Below are 17,500 nucleotides of genomic sequence, written 5' to 3'. Positions count from 1 at the left end.
TTAATTTATTGTAAATGGTTATTAAATTATGTACAAACAAGTAATCTATGTTTGAGGTTTAATTAACCCATGGAGCTCATTGTCTGTGCCAAAGTATCAAATCAATCTAGCACTTATCAATCTGGCAACTGATTTGAGGTAACCTCTATTTTTAAACATTAGGTGCAGCCAAAAAACAACTCTTGAATTTTGAACACTTAAAACGAAGCCACCATTTGAACACATATTCAGACCAAATATTTGAAGAAAAAAAAAAAAATTAAAAGTGGAATGCTTTGTCAAGAAAACAATAACACATGTCAGTATCTAGAACTTATTTTGTAATATTTTTAAATGATATGAACAGAACACATCAAAGCAACTTCGATTCCCTTTAAATTCTAAAAATGATTTATCAGAGTTTTTATAGAAACTTTTTAGCACTCTACACCAGTTCATTTATGATAACAACAATAACTACACAATACTATAAAAATACTATCACTATATAATAAATTGTTTACGTCTTTTTCCAAATTTTGATTTATTTCAGTGATTAATGAAACATGAATACCCATCTTTATTAAACGATCACAAGTATCTTCTAGTTAAATGAAAAAAAAAGTAAATAACAAAAAAACATAAACAAGTTAAATACAAGTAGAAAGAAGAAAATAAAAAATTTGGCTATAGGAGAATAAAGGTGGACAAGTTTTTTAAGTTTAAATATTTTTTAAACACTAGAATAACTAGAAACTTTTTAAACATAAATTACATATATAATACAACTGCATAACAATAAAATTACAGAAAAAAAATGTACTCATGTTTTTATTTGTATTTTAAAGAGAAAAAAAAACATTTATTTTAAGCAAAGCATATTTTGTAAAAGCCCTAGACATTTACTCAGGTGAGTAAGGATTTCAAAAACCAATTACAATCAGATCAAGGAATACTAATTTTGAAGACATAACACAGGGTTAAACAAATAATTAAGAAAAAAACTGACTAATTTTACATTAAATATTTTTTATTGTTAAATGAGTAATATAAATCATAGAACCAAAAAAAAAAAAAAAATTATTACCACTTCGAGCATAATTTCCTAGCATTAAACCAGCAGAAATCTGGACATGCTTGTTACAAGACTTTATCCAATTTGCAAATTTGTTTAGCAAATCTTCATTTTCAAGTAATGTTATAAAACTTTCATCTTTAAAAAAATTTAAAATATTTGAATCAGAATACTAATTTAGTATCCAAACTTCAGTAACTCATAAGATTGAGCTGAATTCTAACTGAATTAGCTAGATATGATATATTTACTATATGTTATACATTTCATAATTTTTCTTTAAATTAAAACAAAACTTAAAAACATAAAATATGTTTTGATAAATTGGAATTAATTTTCTGCAGTTTAAAAAAAATTAGGTAGTTATAATAAATATTTTTTATTATCATGAAAAAACTTAAAAGAAAAAGAAGTACTTTAAAGTAAGATAGTTGTTTAAAGATAGTTGTTTAAAGATTGCAAGATAGTTGTTTAAAGATAGTAAGATAGTTGTTTGTAAGAGTGCTGGATTAGGAGTGGGCAGCCAATTCAAAACAAAATGATTTTTTAAAAGAAACTTTGAAAATTAAATTTTGAGAAATGACACGAAAAGGGGCCTAATGCTTTAAAAAAACTCTGGGCCTTGAAAAGTCCTAATTCACCATTGGTTAGTAAGAATATTTTTTATATCATGTTTATACTAAAAAAACTTTAAAGGAAGATAGTTGTTATAAAGAATATTTAAAAAAATAAATTAACTGTAAAATATTTTAAAGATGGCACATATCTATCAAAAAATGATAGACAAAATAGCACACAAGCAACACAACCATGTAAATTTAATTAAAAAGCATAACAAAATTAGCAATTAAGTTGTAACTTGAAAGTTACAACTTAATTGCTAATTTAATTTGGGAACAACACCTCAAAAAATAATTATGAACTCAATGTTACTGTAACTTTTAAATCAAATCTAAATTTTAATCCAAATGATCTGCAGATACAGCTTTTAGCTTTTTACCATTGTAAATGTATTCTTCTACTGATGATATAAATCAAATTAGTCTGGAGTACACTCATTAATTTATTGTTTTATTTTTTTAGTCAAACAAGGGCATGTACATTTGCAATTTTAAGCTTTAAACCATTTTATAACAGACATATGCTAATTTTGTTACAAACATCTTATATATTTTTGTCTACAAAATTCTAATTTTTAGAATCTGCAAAAAATTCTGTGATATCTAACATACTCAATTGGATTGCATGTGAAAAACAAGGCTGCTAATTGCGGCTGATCAATTGCGGCAAAAAAATAAAATATTTTTAAATTATCGCAAAATGTTAATTTTTATTTTTCTAGTTTTTAGGATGTTTTCTATACTTTGAAAAATGTTTGACTTACAAGTTTTTACAAACTTTAAATAAAACCTACTCATCATTGAGTAATAAATACACATCATTGAGTAATAAATAAAACCTACACATCATTGAGTAATAAATAAAACCTACACATCATCAAGTAATAATTAAAACCTACACATCATTGAGTAATAAATAAAACCTACACATCATCAAGTAATAATTAAAACCTACACATCATTGAGTAATAAATAAAACCTACACATCATCAAGTAATAATTAAAACCTACTCATTATTGTGTAATAAATAAAGTAATCATATATATGCACAATTTTTTAACTACGTATAAAAAATTGTGCACATAAAAAAATAAAAATAAAAAAATTGTTTTTTATCTGCGCAAAAATTAAATATATACTATGTAATTTAAACTGTTTATAGCTAAACTGTTTTACTAAAACATAATACTTGGAATTTCAATATTACTTTTAAAAATCATAATACTTGTTAAAAATCATAATATAATCAAAAATACATAATACCTTTCAATATTACTTTCATTATTATTAAAAATTTCAATATCACATTAAATGCACTATATTTGCTAAAAATTTAGCACCATTTATATCCATGTTTTGAATTGTTTTTTAACACACCTATTTTTTCACCCTTGAGTTTTATTTAAAAAATTTGTTATAGAATTAACATTTATTATATATAAACCTCGCTTTAATATATTGAAAACTAGTTTAACTGAGTAAATAGACCGATTGTATATAAGCAGATATACCTTGAATCCATACCTCCAGACATAATAACAATTAAATCCACCATTTCTTTAAAAACAACATCAGCGCTATCTGTCTCTTGAAATGCGCCATGCGCTTCTACTAACTCCATTAGTGTTAAAACACCTCCAGACTTGCATAGTAATTCAATGGCATTTTCTAAAGGAATAATTATAGTAATTGTAGTAGTAATAATAGAAAGAAGATATTGTTTATTGAAATTTAAAAAAAAAAATTTTTTTGATAAAATTTCTATTGATAAGTTTTGATCTTGCGTAAAATAGTATTTATAAATAAACCAAAAATATTTTGGATTGAACAAAAAGTTAAATAACTCAAAACATTTGGAATTATGATGCTAATACTGCAGCTATTTTTCAAAACGCCTGAAGATGCTTATTACGTATTTCGAGAAAAATGAAATTAAAAAAAGATTATTAGGAGAAAATCTTAGTAAAACTAAACTAGCTTATTTTGTAAAAAAGTCAAAATTGATTTTTTTTACCATAAGGCATTCTAAAAAACAGCTGCAGAATCATAGGCCAAAAAACTTGGTTGGATTTTGCCTGTACATACTAATTAGCCTGAATGATGATAAACCCTAAATAGATTTTATATATATTATTTATTCTGGAAGACAACATACCATTGACAAACTTTCTACATATTAGTTAATATTGTACATTAATAAATCCTAAATTGACTTTCTCTACACGAGCTATTCTGAGTAAAAATTCTGAATGGACTTTTTATCTACCAGTTATCCTGGAAGACAATAAAAGTTTTTTATTAAAAAGAAAATGATGCTTAGAATGAATTTGCTTGACTATATAAGTCAATCAAATTTATTTACTGAAAAGACTATATATAAAACTTGCATACTTTTAATAGAAACTATTGAAGAAAAAAAACCAATAAAAAACTTTACCTCATACTTTTATGGTTAAGTATGCAATACTTCTAGGGATTAAGATGCTAATGCTAAGAAAATTGTTGAAGTTGATAAGGCCAAAGATATCAGTTCTGAACTATGACCCTCTACATTGTTATTTTCATGGACTATGCTTAGTTAGATGCAGATGTTAGTTGTGCATAAATAAGATATCTTAGTTAATAAAAAAAAAAGGATTATAAGATATAGACATATATCTGTAAACAGTTTATCAGTAAAATCATACACTAATAGAAAAGTACTCATTAGAGTTAAGTTGAAATATTTGAACAAAGAGCAAGTAGTCAAGTCAAATTAATCAAAAACACATAATATGAGCTACAGAATAATATCCACAATTTACCTCAATATAACTAACGAGACCTTTGGTAAAAAATTATAGCTATGATCTGTAAAGAGAGAGCAAAGTAAACTTTCAAAACTAAGAGATGCTGATTTTTTATGCTTTTGTATAAGAGAAGCTTATTCAAAAATGGTTTTTGATTTTTTATAACTATGTTTAATGATCCCTAAGGAGAACCTGAGTGCTATAGTAAAAAAATCAGAATAGTAACTTTGTAAATTTTAAAAGTTAAAACTCTTGCACATACAAAAAAAATATACAAACATAATTAAAATGCCTATAACAACTTTCTTTCCATACAAACATTGATACATACAAAAAAAACAATTTATCATTCTAAACTAAATTTAAATAAAACCACAATATTTACCTTTTTTTCCAAGATCATTTAGCAGTTCAACCATAATAATTTTTTTAAAGTTGTCTTCACAGTTTTTCATAATTTTCCAAATATCTTCAAGAATTCCACTGCATCCCAATAGTTCAATACCCAAGTCTAAAAGACTCATAGCAATAAATATAACTTTACATGGCAGCTCAATAAAAATTTATAAAGCGTGTACACAAAATAAATCAAAAGTAAAAACGAAATTTTTTTTTAGTGGTTGTATTAATATATTTTTCATTGTATTTATACTTTGTTGGCAATGTGTAATGTAATGATTTCATGATAACATGTATTAATTTCAAAAAAAGATTTTAGTTTTACCATGTAACTTAACATAAAAGTTTTAAAAATGATATAAAAGAAAAAGCAATTAAAAAAAAATATTTCCCCAAATTTAATGGAAAATCTGAATTTAGCTACAATTGCAAAAAAGTTGCAAATTACATTTCTACATTGTTAGTCATGTTGTTTAACATTTTTCCTAAACAAAATCAATCAAATGCAAATCTTGTAATAGAGGAAAGGAGGTTTTTCAAGATATAAAACTAGCTAGAAAACTAGTTCAAAATTTAAAAAACAAAAACAAAACAACTAATAAAAATAAACATTAAAGAATTGAAAATGTCATTTAAAAACATCAAATAGTTTTGATTGTTGTTCTGTGCGCAAGCCTATATGTACCACCAAAACAAAAGTTCAAAATTTTATTAAACACCCACAGGAATAAATTAATTTCTTTGAATATTTTATCTTCTTATATTAATGTATTAAAATTAATACTTAGTTCCCAATAAAAGTCAATGAGTACTTTCACACTTATTTCGTGTACAGCCATTACTTATCAAAGTCTTATGAGCAAAGAAAACACAAAATCAACTTGTTTTTCCATGCAGCACCCTTATCAAGGTTTATGTTTTGGAGTTATAGAGTTGAGAGCAGAACTATAACCACAATTTAAAAAAAATAATTTTAGAAAACAATGTGTACAATTCTTTTCAATGTCTATTAAAATTCCTTATTTTCTAAACTATCAAGGTTAAAATAAATTTTTAAAAATGAAATAAAAAAGTATAATTTTAATCAGTCTATTTGATTTAAGTGAAACTGTTACAAGAATTCTGTTCTACTCATCAAAATAAATAAATAAAAAAGTTAAACAGAAAAATAATAAAACTCTAATAATTTAAATAATAACTTTTTTAACTAACCAGTTTGAACATAAAAAACGTTCCAGAAACAGCAATTCAAAAAAAATAAATCATAATAACCAGGTAAAAAATGTATACCAGAGTCAGCAAGTAAAGATATTCCAGAAACTGTGACTTTAAAGTTCTTTTCATTAGCTTCATATCTGTGAAGAAGTTGTCTTAATAAAGTAAAATAACCAGCTTTTAAAAACTCCTCTTTGATCAAATCTAAAACAAATAATTAACAAATATATTAGCTTTATGCATAACTTAATATCCTATAGTATCTACCATTCTCTAACTTAATCAAATAATCTCTACAAGTTTTGAAGAATGCCTTGGGTTGTTATCTTCTTAACAAAATGTGGTGAATTATTATTGGGAATTTACCCAAACCTACTAGATTGCAAAAATATTTGCTAAAAAAATAAAATTTACTGCAAAAAAGATGTTAGTTCAGGTGATAAAATAATTGAAAAAAAAAAAAAAAAAAAAAAAAAAAATAGAATTAAGATATATACATTATTACTTTAATATACATTATTACTTTAATCAACTAAAAAATATAATACAAACAAACAAATTTCAAAAAACAATTATTACTTATTTACTTAGATACTTGTGGTAATGTAAAGTCACTCCTTATTAGGTTTTGCTTGACCTGACAAAAAATAATGAAATTTCATATTTCTATGACAAAATTATTTAACTGATATATATTATAAGAATATATAGCATTAGTGGTGTTGCAACACACACTCCGTGGCTATAGGCAAAACTCATTATTTTAACAATTTTTCCGCAATTTAATCAACCCTATAATAAACTTGTTGGCTCTCAATCCAATTGTAGATATGGTGGCCCTCTGTACTATGTTTACCCAGCCTATTCCATCACAATGCCCCTGTATATCATTGGGTTATTTTGTTTTTATTCAAATCCCGATCATTTAATGTTATATCTTTGCGTATTTAGATGCACTGTCAAGTTTTTTGTTTTTTTTGTTCAGGTGCCCCAAGAAGTCTTTACAGTCTTATCACAGAGCAATTATTAAGCAATCTATTAAGGTGGTTATTAAGCATTAAATTATTAAGCAATCTATTAAGGTTGAAGAAATGCCAACTTAAATTTTTTTCAAAAAAAGAAGGAAAAAACCAAAGAACAATGAAAGAATCTTTTTTGTTGTTGTTTTAGTAAAAGTTCTTCTTATCTAAATAATACAAAACCCTCAGTCGATGTATACACCGAAGCCCTCACAGCTCCCTATTTTAGTATGATCTCATCATAGTTTGGGTTGGATGCTACAAGCCCAAAACCACATATAAAACGCTTTTGCATTCCTGTTTTAATAGAAAGTTCTTAGTGAGTTGTGCTAATTTTATGGCTAGTTGTTTTTTTGTATTTTGAATTACACTGCCATGCTGAACCAGATTTTAGTTTAATGAAATGACATAGGGTTGTGTCATACCTTTTTGGATTTGTTAGAACCATACCATTCAGAGTAAGTTAGTGCAAAAAATTATAAAACTACTCTTTAAAAAAATGCTAGGATTTAAATAGGGATAAAAACAGGTCCTGGACTTTGACAACCCTCTGGTTGATTTCAAGACCCAACCAAGGGGGACAAACAACTGTTTTATATTTTGTTAAATAATATAACTAGTTATTAATGACTCCCTCTAAAAAGCCCAAAGACAACCTGAGGGGCACCAAAGTTCATCACCAATTTTGACAAAGTTCATCACCTATTTTGACTGTGTATATAATCATTATTAAACTTTATAAATAAGTTTATAAATAATGAATAATATATTTTATTTAATAATTCTGAAGAAACGAAAGTAAAATATCAAAAATAAATTAACCAATCTAGTCGAATGTTTACATTGAAAAATAAAAAAAGGCATACAATTATTGTACAATAGTTTTATACTAAGCATTAGTTTTATACTGAACAATAGTTTTATACTTAACAAAATTTTTATACAAAACAGACTGCAACTCATCATTACCACATGTAACCAAACTTCTTAATTGTGAATATTTTCATTTTATTTGTTTTAATTTTTAAAACTAAAGTATAACTAACAATGCTGGTAAGTAATGTTAAATGGCATTTAATAAGGAACCTATATACTATAGTAGTCAGTGTTTATATTCGTACTATATTGTTATATTTGTATATTTGTATAGTGTTTGATACATTTTTTAAAGAATTATTATATGGCATATTATTATACTGTATATTTTAGGTAAAAAATAAAGTGGGTTTTCTTTGTGTTCTTAAATTATTTTATTTTTCTAGATAGAATGAGTTTATTTAAACAGACCTGTTCTCATGAGGAAAACAAGAGAAAAGTGTGTTTATACTGTGCCGAAAAAAAAATAAAAAAAAAAATAAACCTAACAATATTAATTTACAGTGGATAAAAAGTTTAGTGAATTTAAAATACAACATTAAAAATTCATTTTATCCTAAAGCTATTTGCAAATCTTGCAAAAGAAGTGTAAGAAGAAAAGAGCTTTCTTTACATGCAAGTTTGATCCCTACCACACCTCTAGTAGTACCGCACTCAACTTGTTTCTCTGCGCAGTGGCCTTGTTCGTCAAGGTTTGTGTTTTGGAGTTATAGAGTTGAGAGAGAGTTAAACCACAATTTAGTAGCCTCCTCATCTGAAATGGCCTTCTCGGCCTTGGGGAGGTGGGGAAAAAAAAAGAAAAGTAAAGTGGAATAAAATGAAAATTCAAACTAGTTCAAGCTAGAAGAGTTTTTGTATATAAATGCAAAATATGTATAATTGATCTACTTATGGAGACATAAAAAATTCAAAAAGGGATGTAAATGTAATGTACAGCCTCCAGTTAATAGTCTAACTTGTCAAACTTGCCTTTCAATTATTAGCAAAGGAATTACACACAAATGTTCTTTAGCTGTACTTAAATGTAATTTAATGCAAAAGCTTGCAAATGATGTCAAGACTGTTGAGCAAATAGCTTATGCTATAATAAAAGACAAAATAGACAAAAAAAAGTAAAGCGATAGTTGCTACCGGCGGTAAAAGTTAGTGTAGCACAAGAGAAACATCAATGATACTAGTAATATACAACAACTGTCTATAAACAATATGATTGACATATAATCAGCTTTAGAATTAAGTAACAAAAAATCTAAAGCTGGCAAAATAATTACAATTCAAAGCACAAAACAGAAAAATTGTACAATCCAGGTTAGCAGCAGAGCTCAAAAATATCAACCAGCAACTTGATGATAGCTTTGTTGAGGATTTTGAACTTTTTAATATTAAATTTCTAGAGTAAAAAAGTTTGTTTAAACTGATTCCATTTATCAGAACAACAGATGTCAATGAGTTTCTGCGGCAAATAATAGATAAAAAAGGAGCCTATCCTCAAAACCTGTCTAGAAAAATTTCCATTGATGGAAGTTGGGGATTTCTTAAGGTAATTTGATTTTGTAATGTGCCACTTTTATTTCTAATTAAAAATTTAACAAGGGTAATTTATTATAAATTATTTAGGTTTGTTTAAATGTTGTATCAAATCCAAGCGAAACAATTAAAAACAAAAGAAAATATTGAGAAACTAAATCATCAAATTTCAATGAAGGTGAAAGCATCATTTATTATAGCACTGGTACCAGATGTACCAGAGACAAATCATTATGTTAAAATTTTGCTTGACAAACTCTGTTTGGATAAAATAAGCTTTATTTGCATGGCAGATATCAAACTTTGTCAAGTCAGGTGTGGTGTGTCTCCAAGTTCCAAGGCAACTCATACATGTTATATTTGTACACGGAATGGAACAGAGGTTTTAAAAAATTATTGCACTGAGCGAATGCTTAGGTTGCTGAGATTAAGCAGTGAATTGTATAAATCGGGCAGATCGAAGAAAATTAGAGCAAAAAAACATTTAACTGTATTGATGAAATTCTTTTAATTGGATATAATAATGACCTTAAAAAAGATCGAAAATGATTTAAATTTTTCAAAATCAATAAGAAATGGGTCATATAATGGTAATGATTGCCAAAAAATATTAAAAAATTGGGAGAAGTACTATAACTTGTTTCCAGTCCTATTAAAACCATTGGCTGAAGCATTCAGGCTTCTAGATAAACTTGTTCACTCTTGTTTTGATGTAAATTTAAGAGCAACATTTGAAAAAAACATGAATCATTATAGTGAAAGATTACAAACCGACAGTTACTGTGAAGTTGCACATCATACTTCAACATGTAGGTCCTTTTTGTAAAGACAAGGGCATTGGATTTGGTTTCTTTAGTGAGCAAGCAGTGGAAGCTGTTCACTACTCATTTCTTAAGGAAGCATCGGAACATTTCAAAGTGTCTAATAACCATCAAAAGTACACAAAGTATTTGAAAAAAGCAGTGGTTAGTTTCAATGGAAAACATTTAATGTTTAACAAATATTTTCTGAAAATAATGATATTTTTTCTTTTTAATTTTAAGAAGAAAAAGGTGCTCAGCATTGGGGGCCCTCAGACTGTTTTTAAAGGGGACATATAACAACTAGTCACATTTTCTGACAAAATGTACAATAATTGCTTGCACCTCTGTAGTGGGTCTTGAGATTGGTCAGAGGGGTACCAAAGTCCAGGACCTATTTAGCCCCCTGTATAAACCCAAACATTTTTTAAAGATTAGTTTTATGATTTTTCACACTAACTCTCCCTGAATGGTATAGTTCTAACAATTCTAAAAAGGTATAATACAACCCTATGTCATTTCATCAAACTAAAATCTGGTTCAGATAGAATAGAAGGCTACAGATTACAAACAGAAAAGATGCCCCTTGACATTGATAGTAAGTAAAAAACTTAAAAAACACCATGGATTGAAAATAAAAGTTACCATTTAACAGTATATTTTTAAATTAGTGACTGTTTTTTCATTTGTATAAAATTGTAATAATTGATTATAAAATGTTGCTAAATATAGAAGTTTCTACTACAAAACCAATCACTACACACTAAAGATAATTAAAACCGAAGGATGATTCATAATAGGAACTACTTTCTGAAAAAGAAACATTTGACCATTACCTTCTCAATATATTTTAAAAAATTATCAATTAAATAAAGAATTTATTTCTCTCTCAACTTTCTTGGATATGCAACTAAAATTTTATTATCATAATAAATTCATGACTTAAAAGATGTCTAAAATACAAATCTTACAGTGTATTTCACATGTGACACATATCTCAACAAAAGACATCAAAATCTTTTTTATTGAGAACATTTTGTTCAATCATAAGGTGGAATGTGTAGCTAGCTGGTGGAATGTTAAATTTTGATAATATAAGTTTAACAAAAAATTTAAAAAATCAAGTACTAAAATCATTGCGGAACATAAATAATACTATATTTAAATAAAAATATATTTAAATAAAAATATAGTTAAATAAAATATATTTAAATAAAAATATAGTTAAATAAAAATATATTTAAATAAAAATATAGTTAAATTTGAAACTAGTTATAAAACTTCAAAGAAAAAATAGCATTTTGATTTCAATTTAGATTAGCTTATAAAGTAGAGAAATCTTGAAATTACTTTATTAAATAACATACTAAGTAAAAACCACAATGACATCAGAGTATAAGAACCCCTATTTCACCAGAGTATGTAGTTAGAAATTTAAACTCAAATATTTGTAAAGCAAATAAAAAATATAATGAAAAAGTCTACCTGAGTCAGACACAATATTTTGTATGCACATGCAAGCAGGAAACATAATGGAATCCCAATCATCAGAATGAAGCACTTTGGATGCTTTTTCGTACATAACTGACACACCTCCTACTTTTGAAAACATCTGACTTCCAACATCTGGTAAAAAAAATTATTGAACAGAAATTAACTTTAAAACAAAGATTCCAAGTATGCTTTTTGAAGCATATTTGCAGTTTCAAATTTTTTTTTTAAGAGACAGTGGCGGCATAAAGTCTTTGCCACATTGTTGGATTTTACAAAACTTGTACTTAGGTTGCCTTGGTATATTACTTTTTAAAGCTTTTCCTTCAGGAATTTGTCTAAATCTCTAATTGGACATCTCCCGCGTTATTAGCAACGGTTTTCATATAGTTTAACTTGTCAATTTAATTGCTATTGTTGGTTGAGACATCTGAGACATTGAGACTATCTTCAATACAATCTGTATTATACTGGTAAGTAAAATATAGTTTTTGGATGTTTTTGTGTATATTTGTTGAAATTTGTGGTTGCTGTATACCACATATTATCACTCTATAAATTTTACTACATTTTTGATTGGTTTAACACCATAGTAATTATCAATTAATTACTAATTATAATTAGTCTAATTAACTACAATTACACTTAATCATTATTTCACATCAAATCTCTAATTTGTTTTTTATTCTTGTCAACTAAACTTAACGTGAACAATTATTTTCTACATAATTTTATGAGTTATTAGAAAAAAATGTGCTTTTTTGTATAGGATTGTTATCAATATGACTATCCCATTATCTCTTGAACGACGCCTGCAAATAGTGGCAATGGCAAAACAAGGAATTTCCTACAGGGACATTGCTAAAGCATTAAAGCTTAGCTTGAGGACTGTCACCTACACCATCAAAAGAGAGAGAGAGAGAGTGGGACAGTAAAAGACAAAAAGCCTTCTGGCAGACCATGCAAAACGACCATTCGGGAAGATCGGCTTTTAGTTCGGGCAAGTCTGGCTAATCGCTTCGACACGGCATCTGATGTAGCCAGTTACATGGGAAAAAGGCACAGCATCAATCTGGCAGCAAGAACTGTAAGGAAATGCCTTCAGCAAGCTAGGTTGAATGGCAGAATTGCCGCCAAGAAGCCATTATTATTGCCTGACAATATTGCGAAGTGACGTGCATTTGCAAGGCAACACAAGAACTGGACTGTTAAACAGTGGAATAAAGTGTTGTGGAGTGATGAGAGTTGTTATTCTGTGGAGCAAAACGAGCGTATGTTAGAAGGAAAGTTGGTGAGAGATTTAGTTCTCAATGTGTTGCACCAACAGCGAAACATGGTAGAGGTTCGCTTATGATTTGGGGTTGCATGTCGGGATTTGGTGTTGGCCGGCTGTATCATTGTACAGGCACTGTTAACCAAGACAAGTACATAAAAATACTCAAAACACAAGTTAAACCATCTGCCACCAAGCTTTTTGGCAGGAATAAGACATTTGTTTTCCAACAAGACAATGCTCCCTGCCACAAAGTCAAAAAAGTTACTGAATACTTTCGAACCGCATGCATCAATGCGATTGAATGGCCACCACAAAGTCCCGACTTGAACCCCATTGAAAATTTGTGCGAGGAACTGTTCAGAATAGTGCAGACAAGCAAGCCCAGCAATTTGGATAAATTGTGGCAACAGTTGGAGTCTGCTTGGCATGCAATCCCAATTGCCACAGTCCAAAAGCTGGTACAGTCAATGCCTAGGCGCATACAGGCAGTCATTGATGCGCATGGTGGACACACAAAATATTAACATTTTTTTATATTTGTGTTGTTTTTTTACAAGTGCTATGCATTTATATCATTTGAGTCATGTTTGGTGCTGTTTGGTGGTGCTTTAACTTTTGCATAATAAAAATAAATGACTTTTTTCTTGTTTTTTCTGAGTGTGGCAAAGAATTTATGACACTACTGTATATTGTAATAAGATTCTTAATAAAAGCTTTTTTAAAAAAGCAATGCTTTATCAGTTGATGTTATTAATAAAGAAAAAAAACGTAGTAACGCTTGCTTTTACAGAACCAAGCAAAACTTTTAACTTGAGAAAGATAAAATGGTATCAAACAATTTTTAGTTTATAAGTTCAAATATTGGTTTAGTGTACTGTGAAAACAATATATAATAATAAGTTATTATTATTTTATATTGTTTTCACAGTACATTAAACCAATAAAAAAAATTTAATAAAAAATATTTTTTCAATTAAAAATATTGGACAAAAATAAAGCTTTTAGAAATTAGAAACTTTTTTAATATTGATTTTTACTATTATTTATTTAAAATTGAATGGCATAAAAAGTATACTCTAGTATGAAGTTTATCCATTAGTAAGCAAAGCGTCTTGGAAAGAATGTCTCCACATGGCCAAATGTATCAAAAAGAGTACTCCAGAGACTGGTACCAATATGCTTTTAATATATACCACCATGATAGGTTAAAATTTGGATGATTTTAAATTGAGTTTTCTCAAAAACTACTTAATTAACTGATTTTTTTTTAATAATGATTACAAAACTAGATTTTATTTCAACAAAAAAAAATTAAGCCTTAACTTTACGACATACAAGTTATTTAATTTTTTGTGAAGCACTTGGCATTATCTCCACAATTTTTCCTAAGATCCAATAACTCATTGTTCATGACAGTTTGGTGGATTAGCATCCTTTGAAATAAAATTGAATTGATTTTTCTTATACCACTGCATTACTTTTTTGGAATAGTCAATCAAACTTTACATGCTTTGGTAATCATGAAATATGAGAACAATGAAGTTTCTATGTAAAATTTCAAAAAAAAAAAATCGATTTTCAGACTCTTTACTTAACATTGCAAAAATTAATGTGAAGTAAACCAAACTACAGCCACTCACAAAACAAAATAATTATGAAAGCATCATTATAAAAAAAAATCATTACAACTGATTAAGCTGTTTTTGATAAAATTCAATTTAAAATCATCCAAATTTCCATCGATCATGGTGATATCATTGATCTTGATCACTTCTAATAACAAATATAATACTTGAAAATAAAAATAAATACTTAATATAATACTTAAAAATAAAAAAGTAAACTTTATTTTGATAAATTTAAATTTTTTATCATATAATTTTATAACTTTAAAGTTTTTGATATACCATTTAAAAAGAAAATGATATAAATAAACTAACATTGAACACATTTTTAAATGTATTGCAGTTGAACACATTTTTTAATGTAATGCAGTTGAACACATTTTTAAATGTATTGCAATTAAACACATTTACAAATGTATTGCAGTTGAACACATTTTTAACATGTAATGCAGTTGAACACATTTTTAAGGTGTATTGCTACTGAACACATTTTTAAGCAATCCAGTGATTCCGAAAATGTACTATAAGCATGGAAAGATTTAAATAATTCCTCTTTTCAAAAATCTTAATGTTCCTCCTTACTATTGATAATTTTCCCTAACATCAGTAGTAAAGTTTTAAAAAAGATAGTAAAAAAAACATTCTACATGCATGATTTTTATTATTGGTTAACAGGTAAATCTTGAGTTAGAAATTTACTTGAAAGCCAAGATGCTATAAAAGATACCATACCACCATCCTTTACTGAATTCTCATATGTACTTGATAGATAAATGCAGCAATATTTTTGTTTTTTAATAAAGAATGATAAAGATAACTCTATTATTATTAATATTTAATATTTTTTAGCATTAAAACTTTATAACAGCCTTTGTCATGAACAAAATGGTAGATCCAGGTTTAAAAGGACTGATGGCTTTCTATAAACAGTTATTTTATGTGTACTCTTATACAAGTAAAATCTCCAAGTAAAATCATATGGTAATCATATGGTAAATGTAGTAAAATAAAACTTAAAATAAGCACCAATGATATTCACTGTAAAAAATTATTAAAACCAATATCATTATTTCCTTGGAAAAAAGACTTATGTAAAAAGTGTCAATAGTGTTGATTGAAAAGGTTTTTGAAAAGTAGCTAGTAGTAGGTGTTTGTACTGTTAAGAAAATTTAACTCTTTGTAAATGATTTCATTTTATGACATGATTTTGTATTAGTCATTTTAGTGATTGAGATAAAGAGTATGACTATTATGCATGCCAGAAAAGTTATTTTTCATTAGGGAAACATCATTTTATACAAGGCACCCGCATCCAAGGACTTACTAATGTATGTAATATTATAAGTAATAAATAAACATTAAAAGACTTATAAAATACAGCTTTAAGTAATAAATAAACTCAATAGTGCTAGTTTATTCTGAAGTTTATTTACTATTTACAAGGTTCTGAAAATAATAGTTTAATACCATTGTCTGCACAGATATTACAAAGAGACCGTAGAATTTGATAAGTATCTTTGAGCTCACTGTCTATTAATGACACCACTAACATTTTCATCAAGTCTTCTTTTGCTAGTTGAACTCGATTTTTTTGTTCTAAAAATAAACTTTTTGAAATAAATTTCTGAAATTAACAAATTGCTTTTAAATTATTTAAAAAAAAAAAAGAAACTAAAAATAAAAATCGATTTAATATTAAATTAGAACAACAAACTATAATCAATATTCTGACATTTCATAAAAAATTTAAAAAAATAACATAAAAACTAAAATAAAATATTTAGTTCTTGTTATATTTTTTTAAAAATTTAAGTAAAACTCTTAGCCATATAAAAGTTTTTTGAATTTAAAAATAAGTACTTAAATTTTTTAAAATTAAATAGGGTAATCCGGGGCTAACTGAATGGGGGGCTAATCTGAACAGTTAATTTTTCCTGACCTATTTCAAAATTTAAGTATAAAATTCTTTTTAAACTTATTCTATATAAATTAAAAAAAATAATTTTATTTTCCCATAATGACAAAACTTTAAAATTTTTTTAAAGTTATAACTTTTAAAAAAAAAACTATATATTTATTATGTATTCTTTATAAGATAGCTTTTGATATCAGAATTTCACATATTTGCAGAAGAATTCTATTTTATGGTACTTTACACTATCACACTGGAACTTTGACCTCATTAATGTCATAATATAATGATTGGTTTCTGCTTGAATAATATTTTGGTTTTGTTTGTTCTGTTGAAAAGCCAGGTCAAGTAAATAATTTACTTGATTTCATGGTTTTACATGGTTTCTTTATTTTAATTTTTAAATTCTACTGTATCAATTTTATACTGTGATTGACAGTGATTGATTGTACTTAACTATGCATTTTACAATTTTCATAAGAGTTCTTTATAGTTCTAAAACTTAGTCAATGGCATCCAACATCAAACTTAGTAAAGGGTATCTGACAGCTTTATCTTTTAGTAAAGAAAAATGCATTATATCCTTATTAGAATATGCATTTGATTTTGGTTTGCCACTAAATCAAAAAAACACAAAAGCAATGATCACGCAAATTTTGAACAGTTGTGGAGACCCTGGGATAGTAATGGGCCAGGTGACTACTTATTACTTCGAAAAAAAATTAGTTTCTTGAATATCTAATAAAACTCCAGAAGTTATAATAATTGTAAGAGCTAAATCTCTTTCTGTGAAAAACATAAAAAATTTTTTTGAACCTGTTAAAAGAGTTTTTTTGAACCTGTTAAAAGAGTTAATGCTAAGAACAAGTTTTTAGCATAAATTTTAGTGTATTGTT

General features: G+C 26.9%; 1 protein-coding gene across 1 annotated transcript in view; it reads right to left on the bottom strand.

Annotated features, from left to right (window-relative positions):
- LOC100207037 (uncharacterized) overlaps positions 1-17,500 on the bottom strand; it is a 36,128-nt gene that overhangs the window by 14,310 nt on the left and 4,318 nt on the right. Inside the window, exons 3-9 of the mRNA XM_065799841.1 lie at positions 16,160-16,288; positions 11,786-11,926; positions 6,154-6,282; positions 4,850-4,975; positions 3,200-3,343; positions 1,067-1,192; positions 504-583 (exon numbers count right to left, since the gene is read on the bottom strand). Of these exons, the coding sequence (XP_065655913.1) occupies positions 504-583; positions 1,067-1,192; positions 3,200-3,343; positions 4,850-4,975; positions 6,154-6,282; positions 11,786-11,926; positions 16,160-16,288 (875 nt within the window). The remainder of the gene's footprint in view (positions 1-503; positions 584-1,066; positions 1,193-3,199; positions 3,344-4,849; positions 4,976-6,153; positions 6,283-11,785; positions 11,927-16,159; positions 16,289-17,500) is intronic.

Source organism: Hydra vulgaris, chromosome 06, assembly GCF_038396675.1.
Source record: "Hydra vulgaris chromosome 06, alternate assembly HydraT2T_AEP".
Taxonomy (NCBI): domain Eukaryota; kingdom Metazoa; phylum Cnidaria; class Hydrozoa; order Anthoathecata; family Hydridae; genus Hydra; species Hydra vulgaris.
The sequence above is the reverse complement of the archived record's forward strand: the minus strand, read 5'-3'. Positions and strand labels throughout refer to the sequence as shown.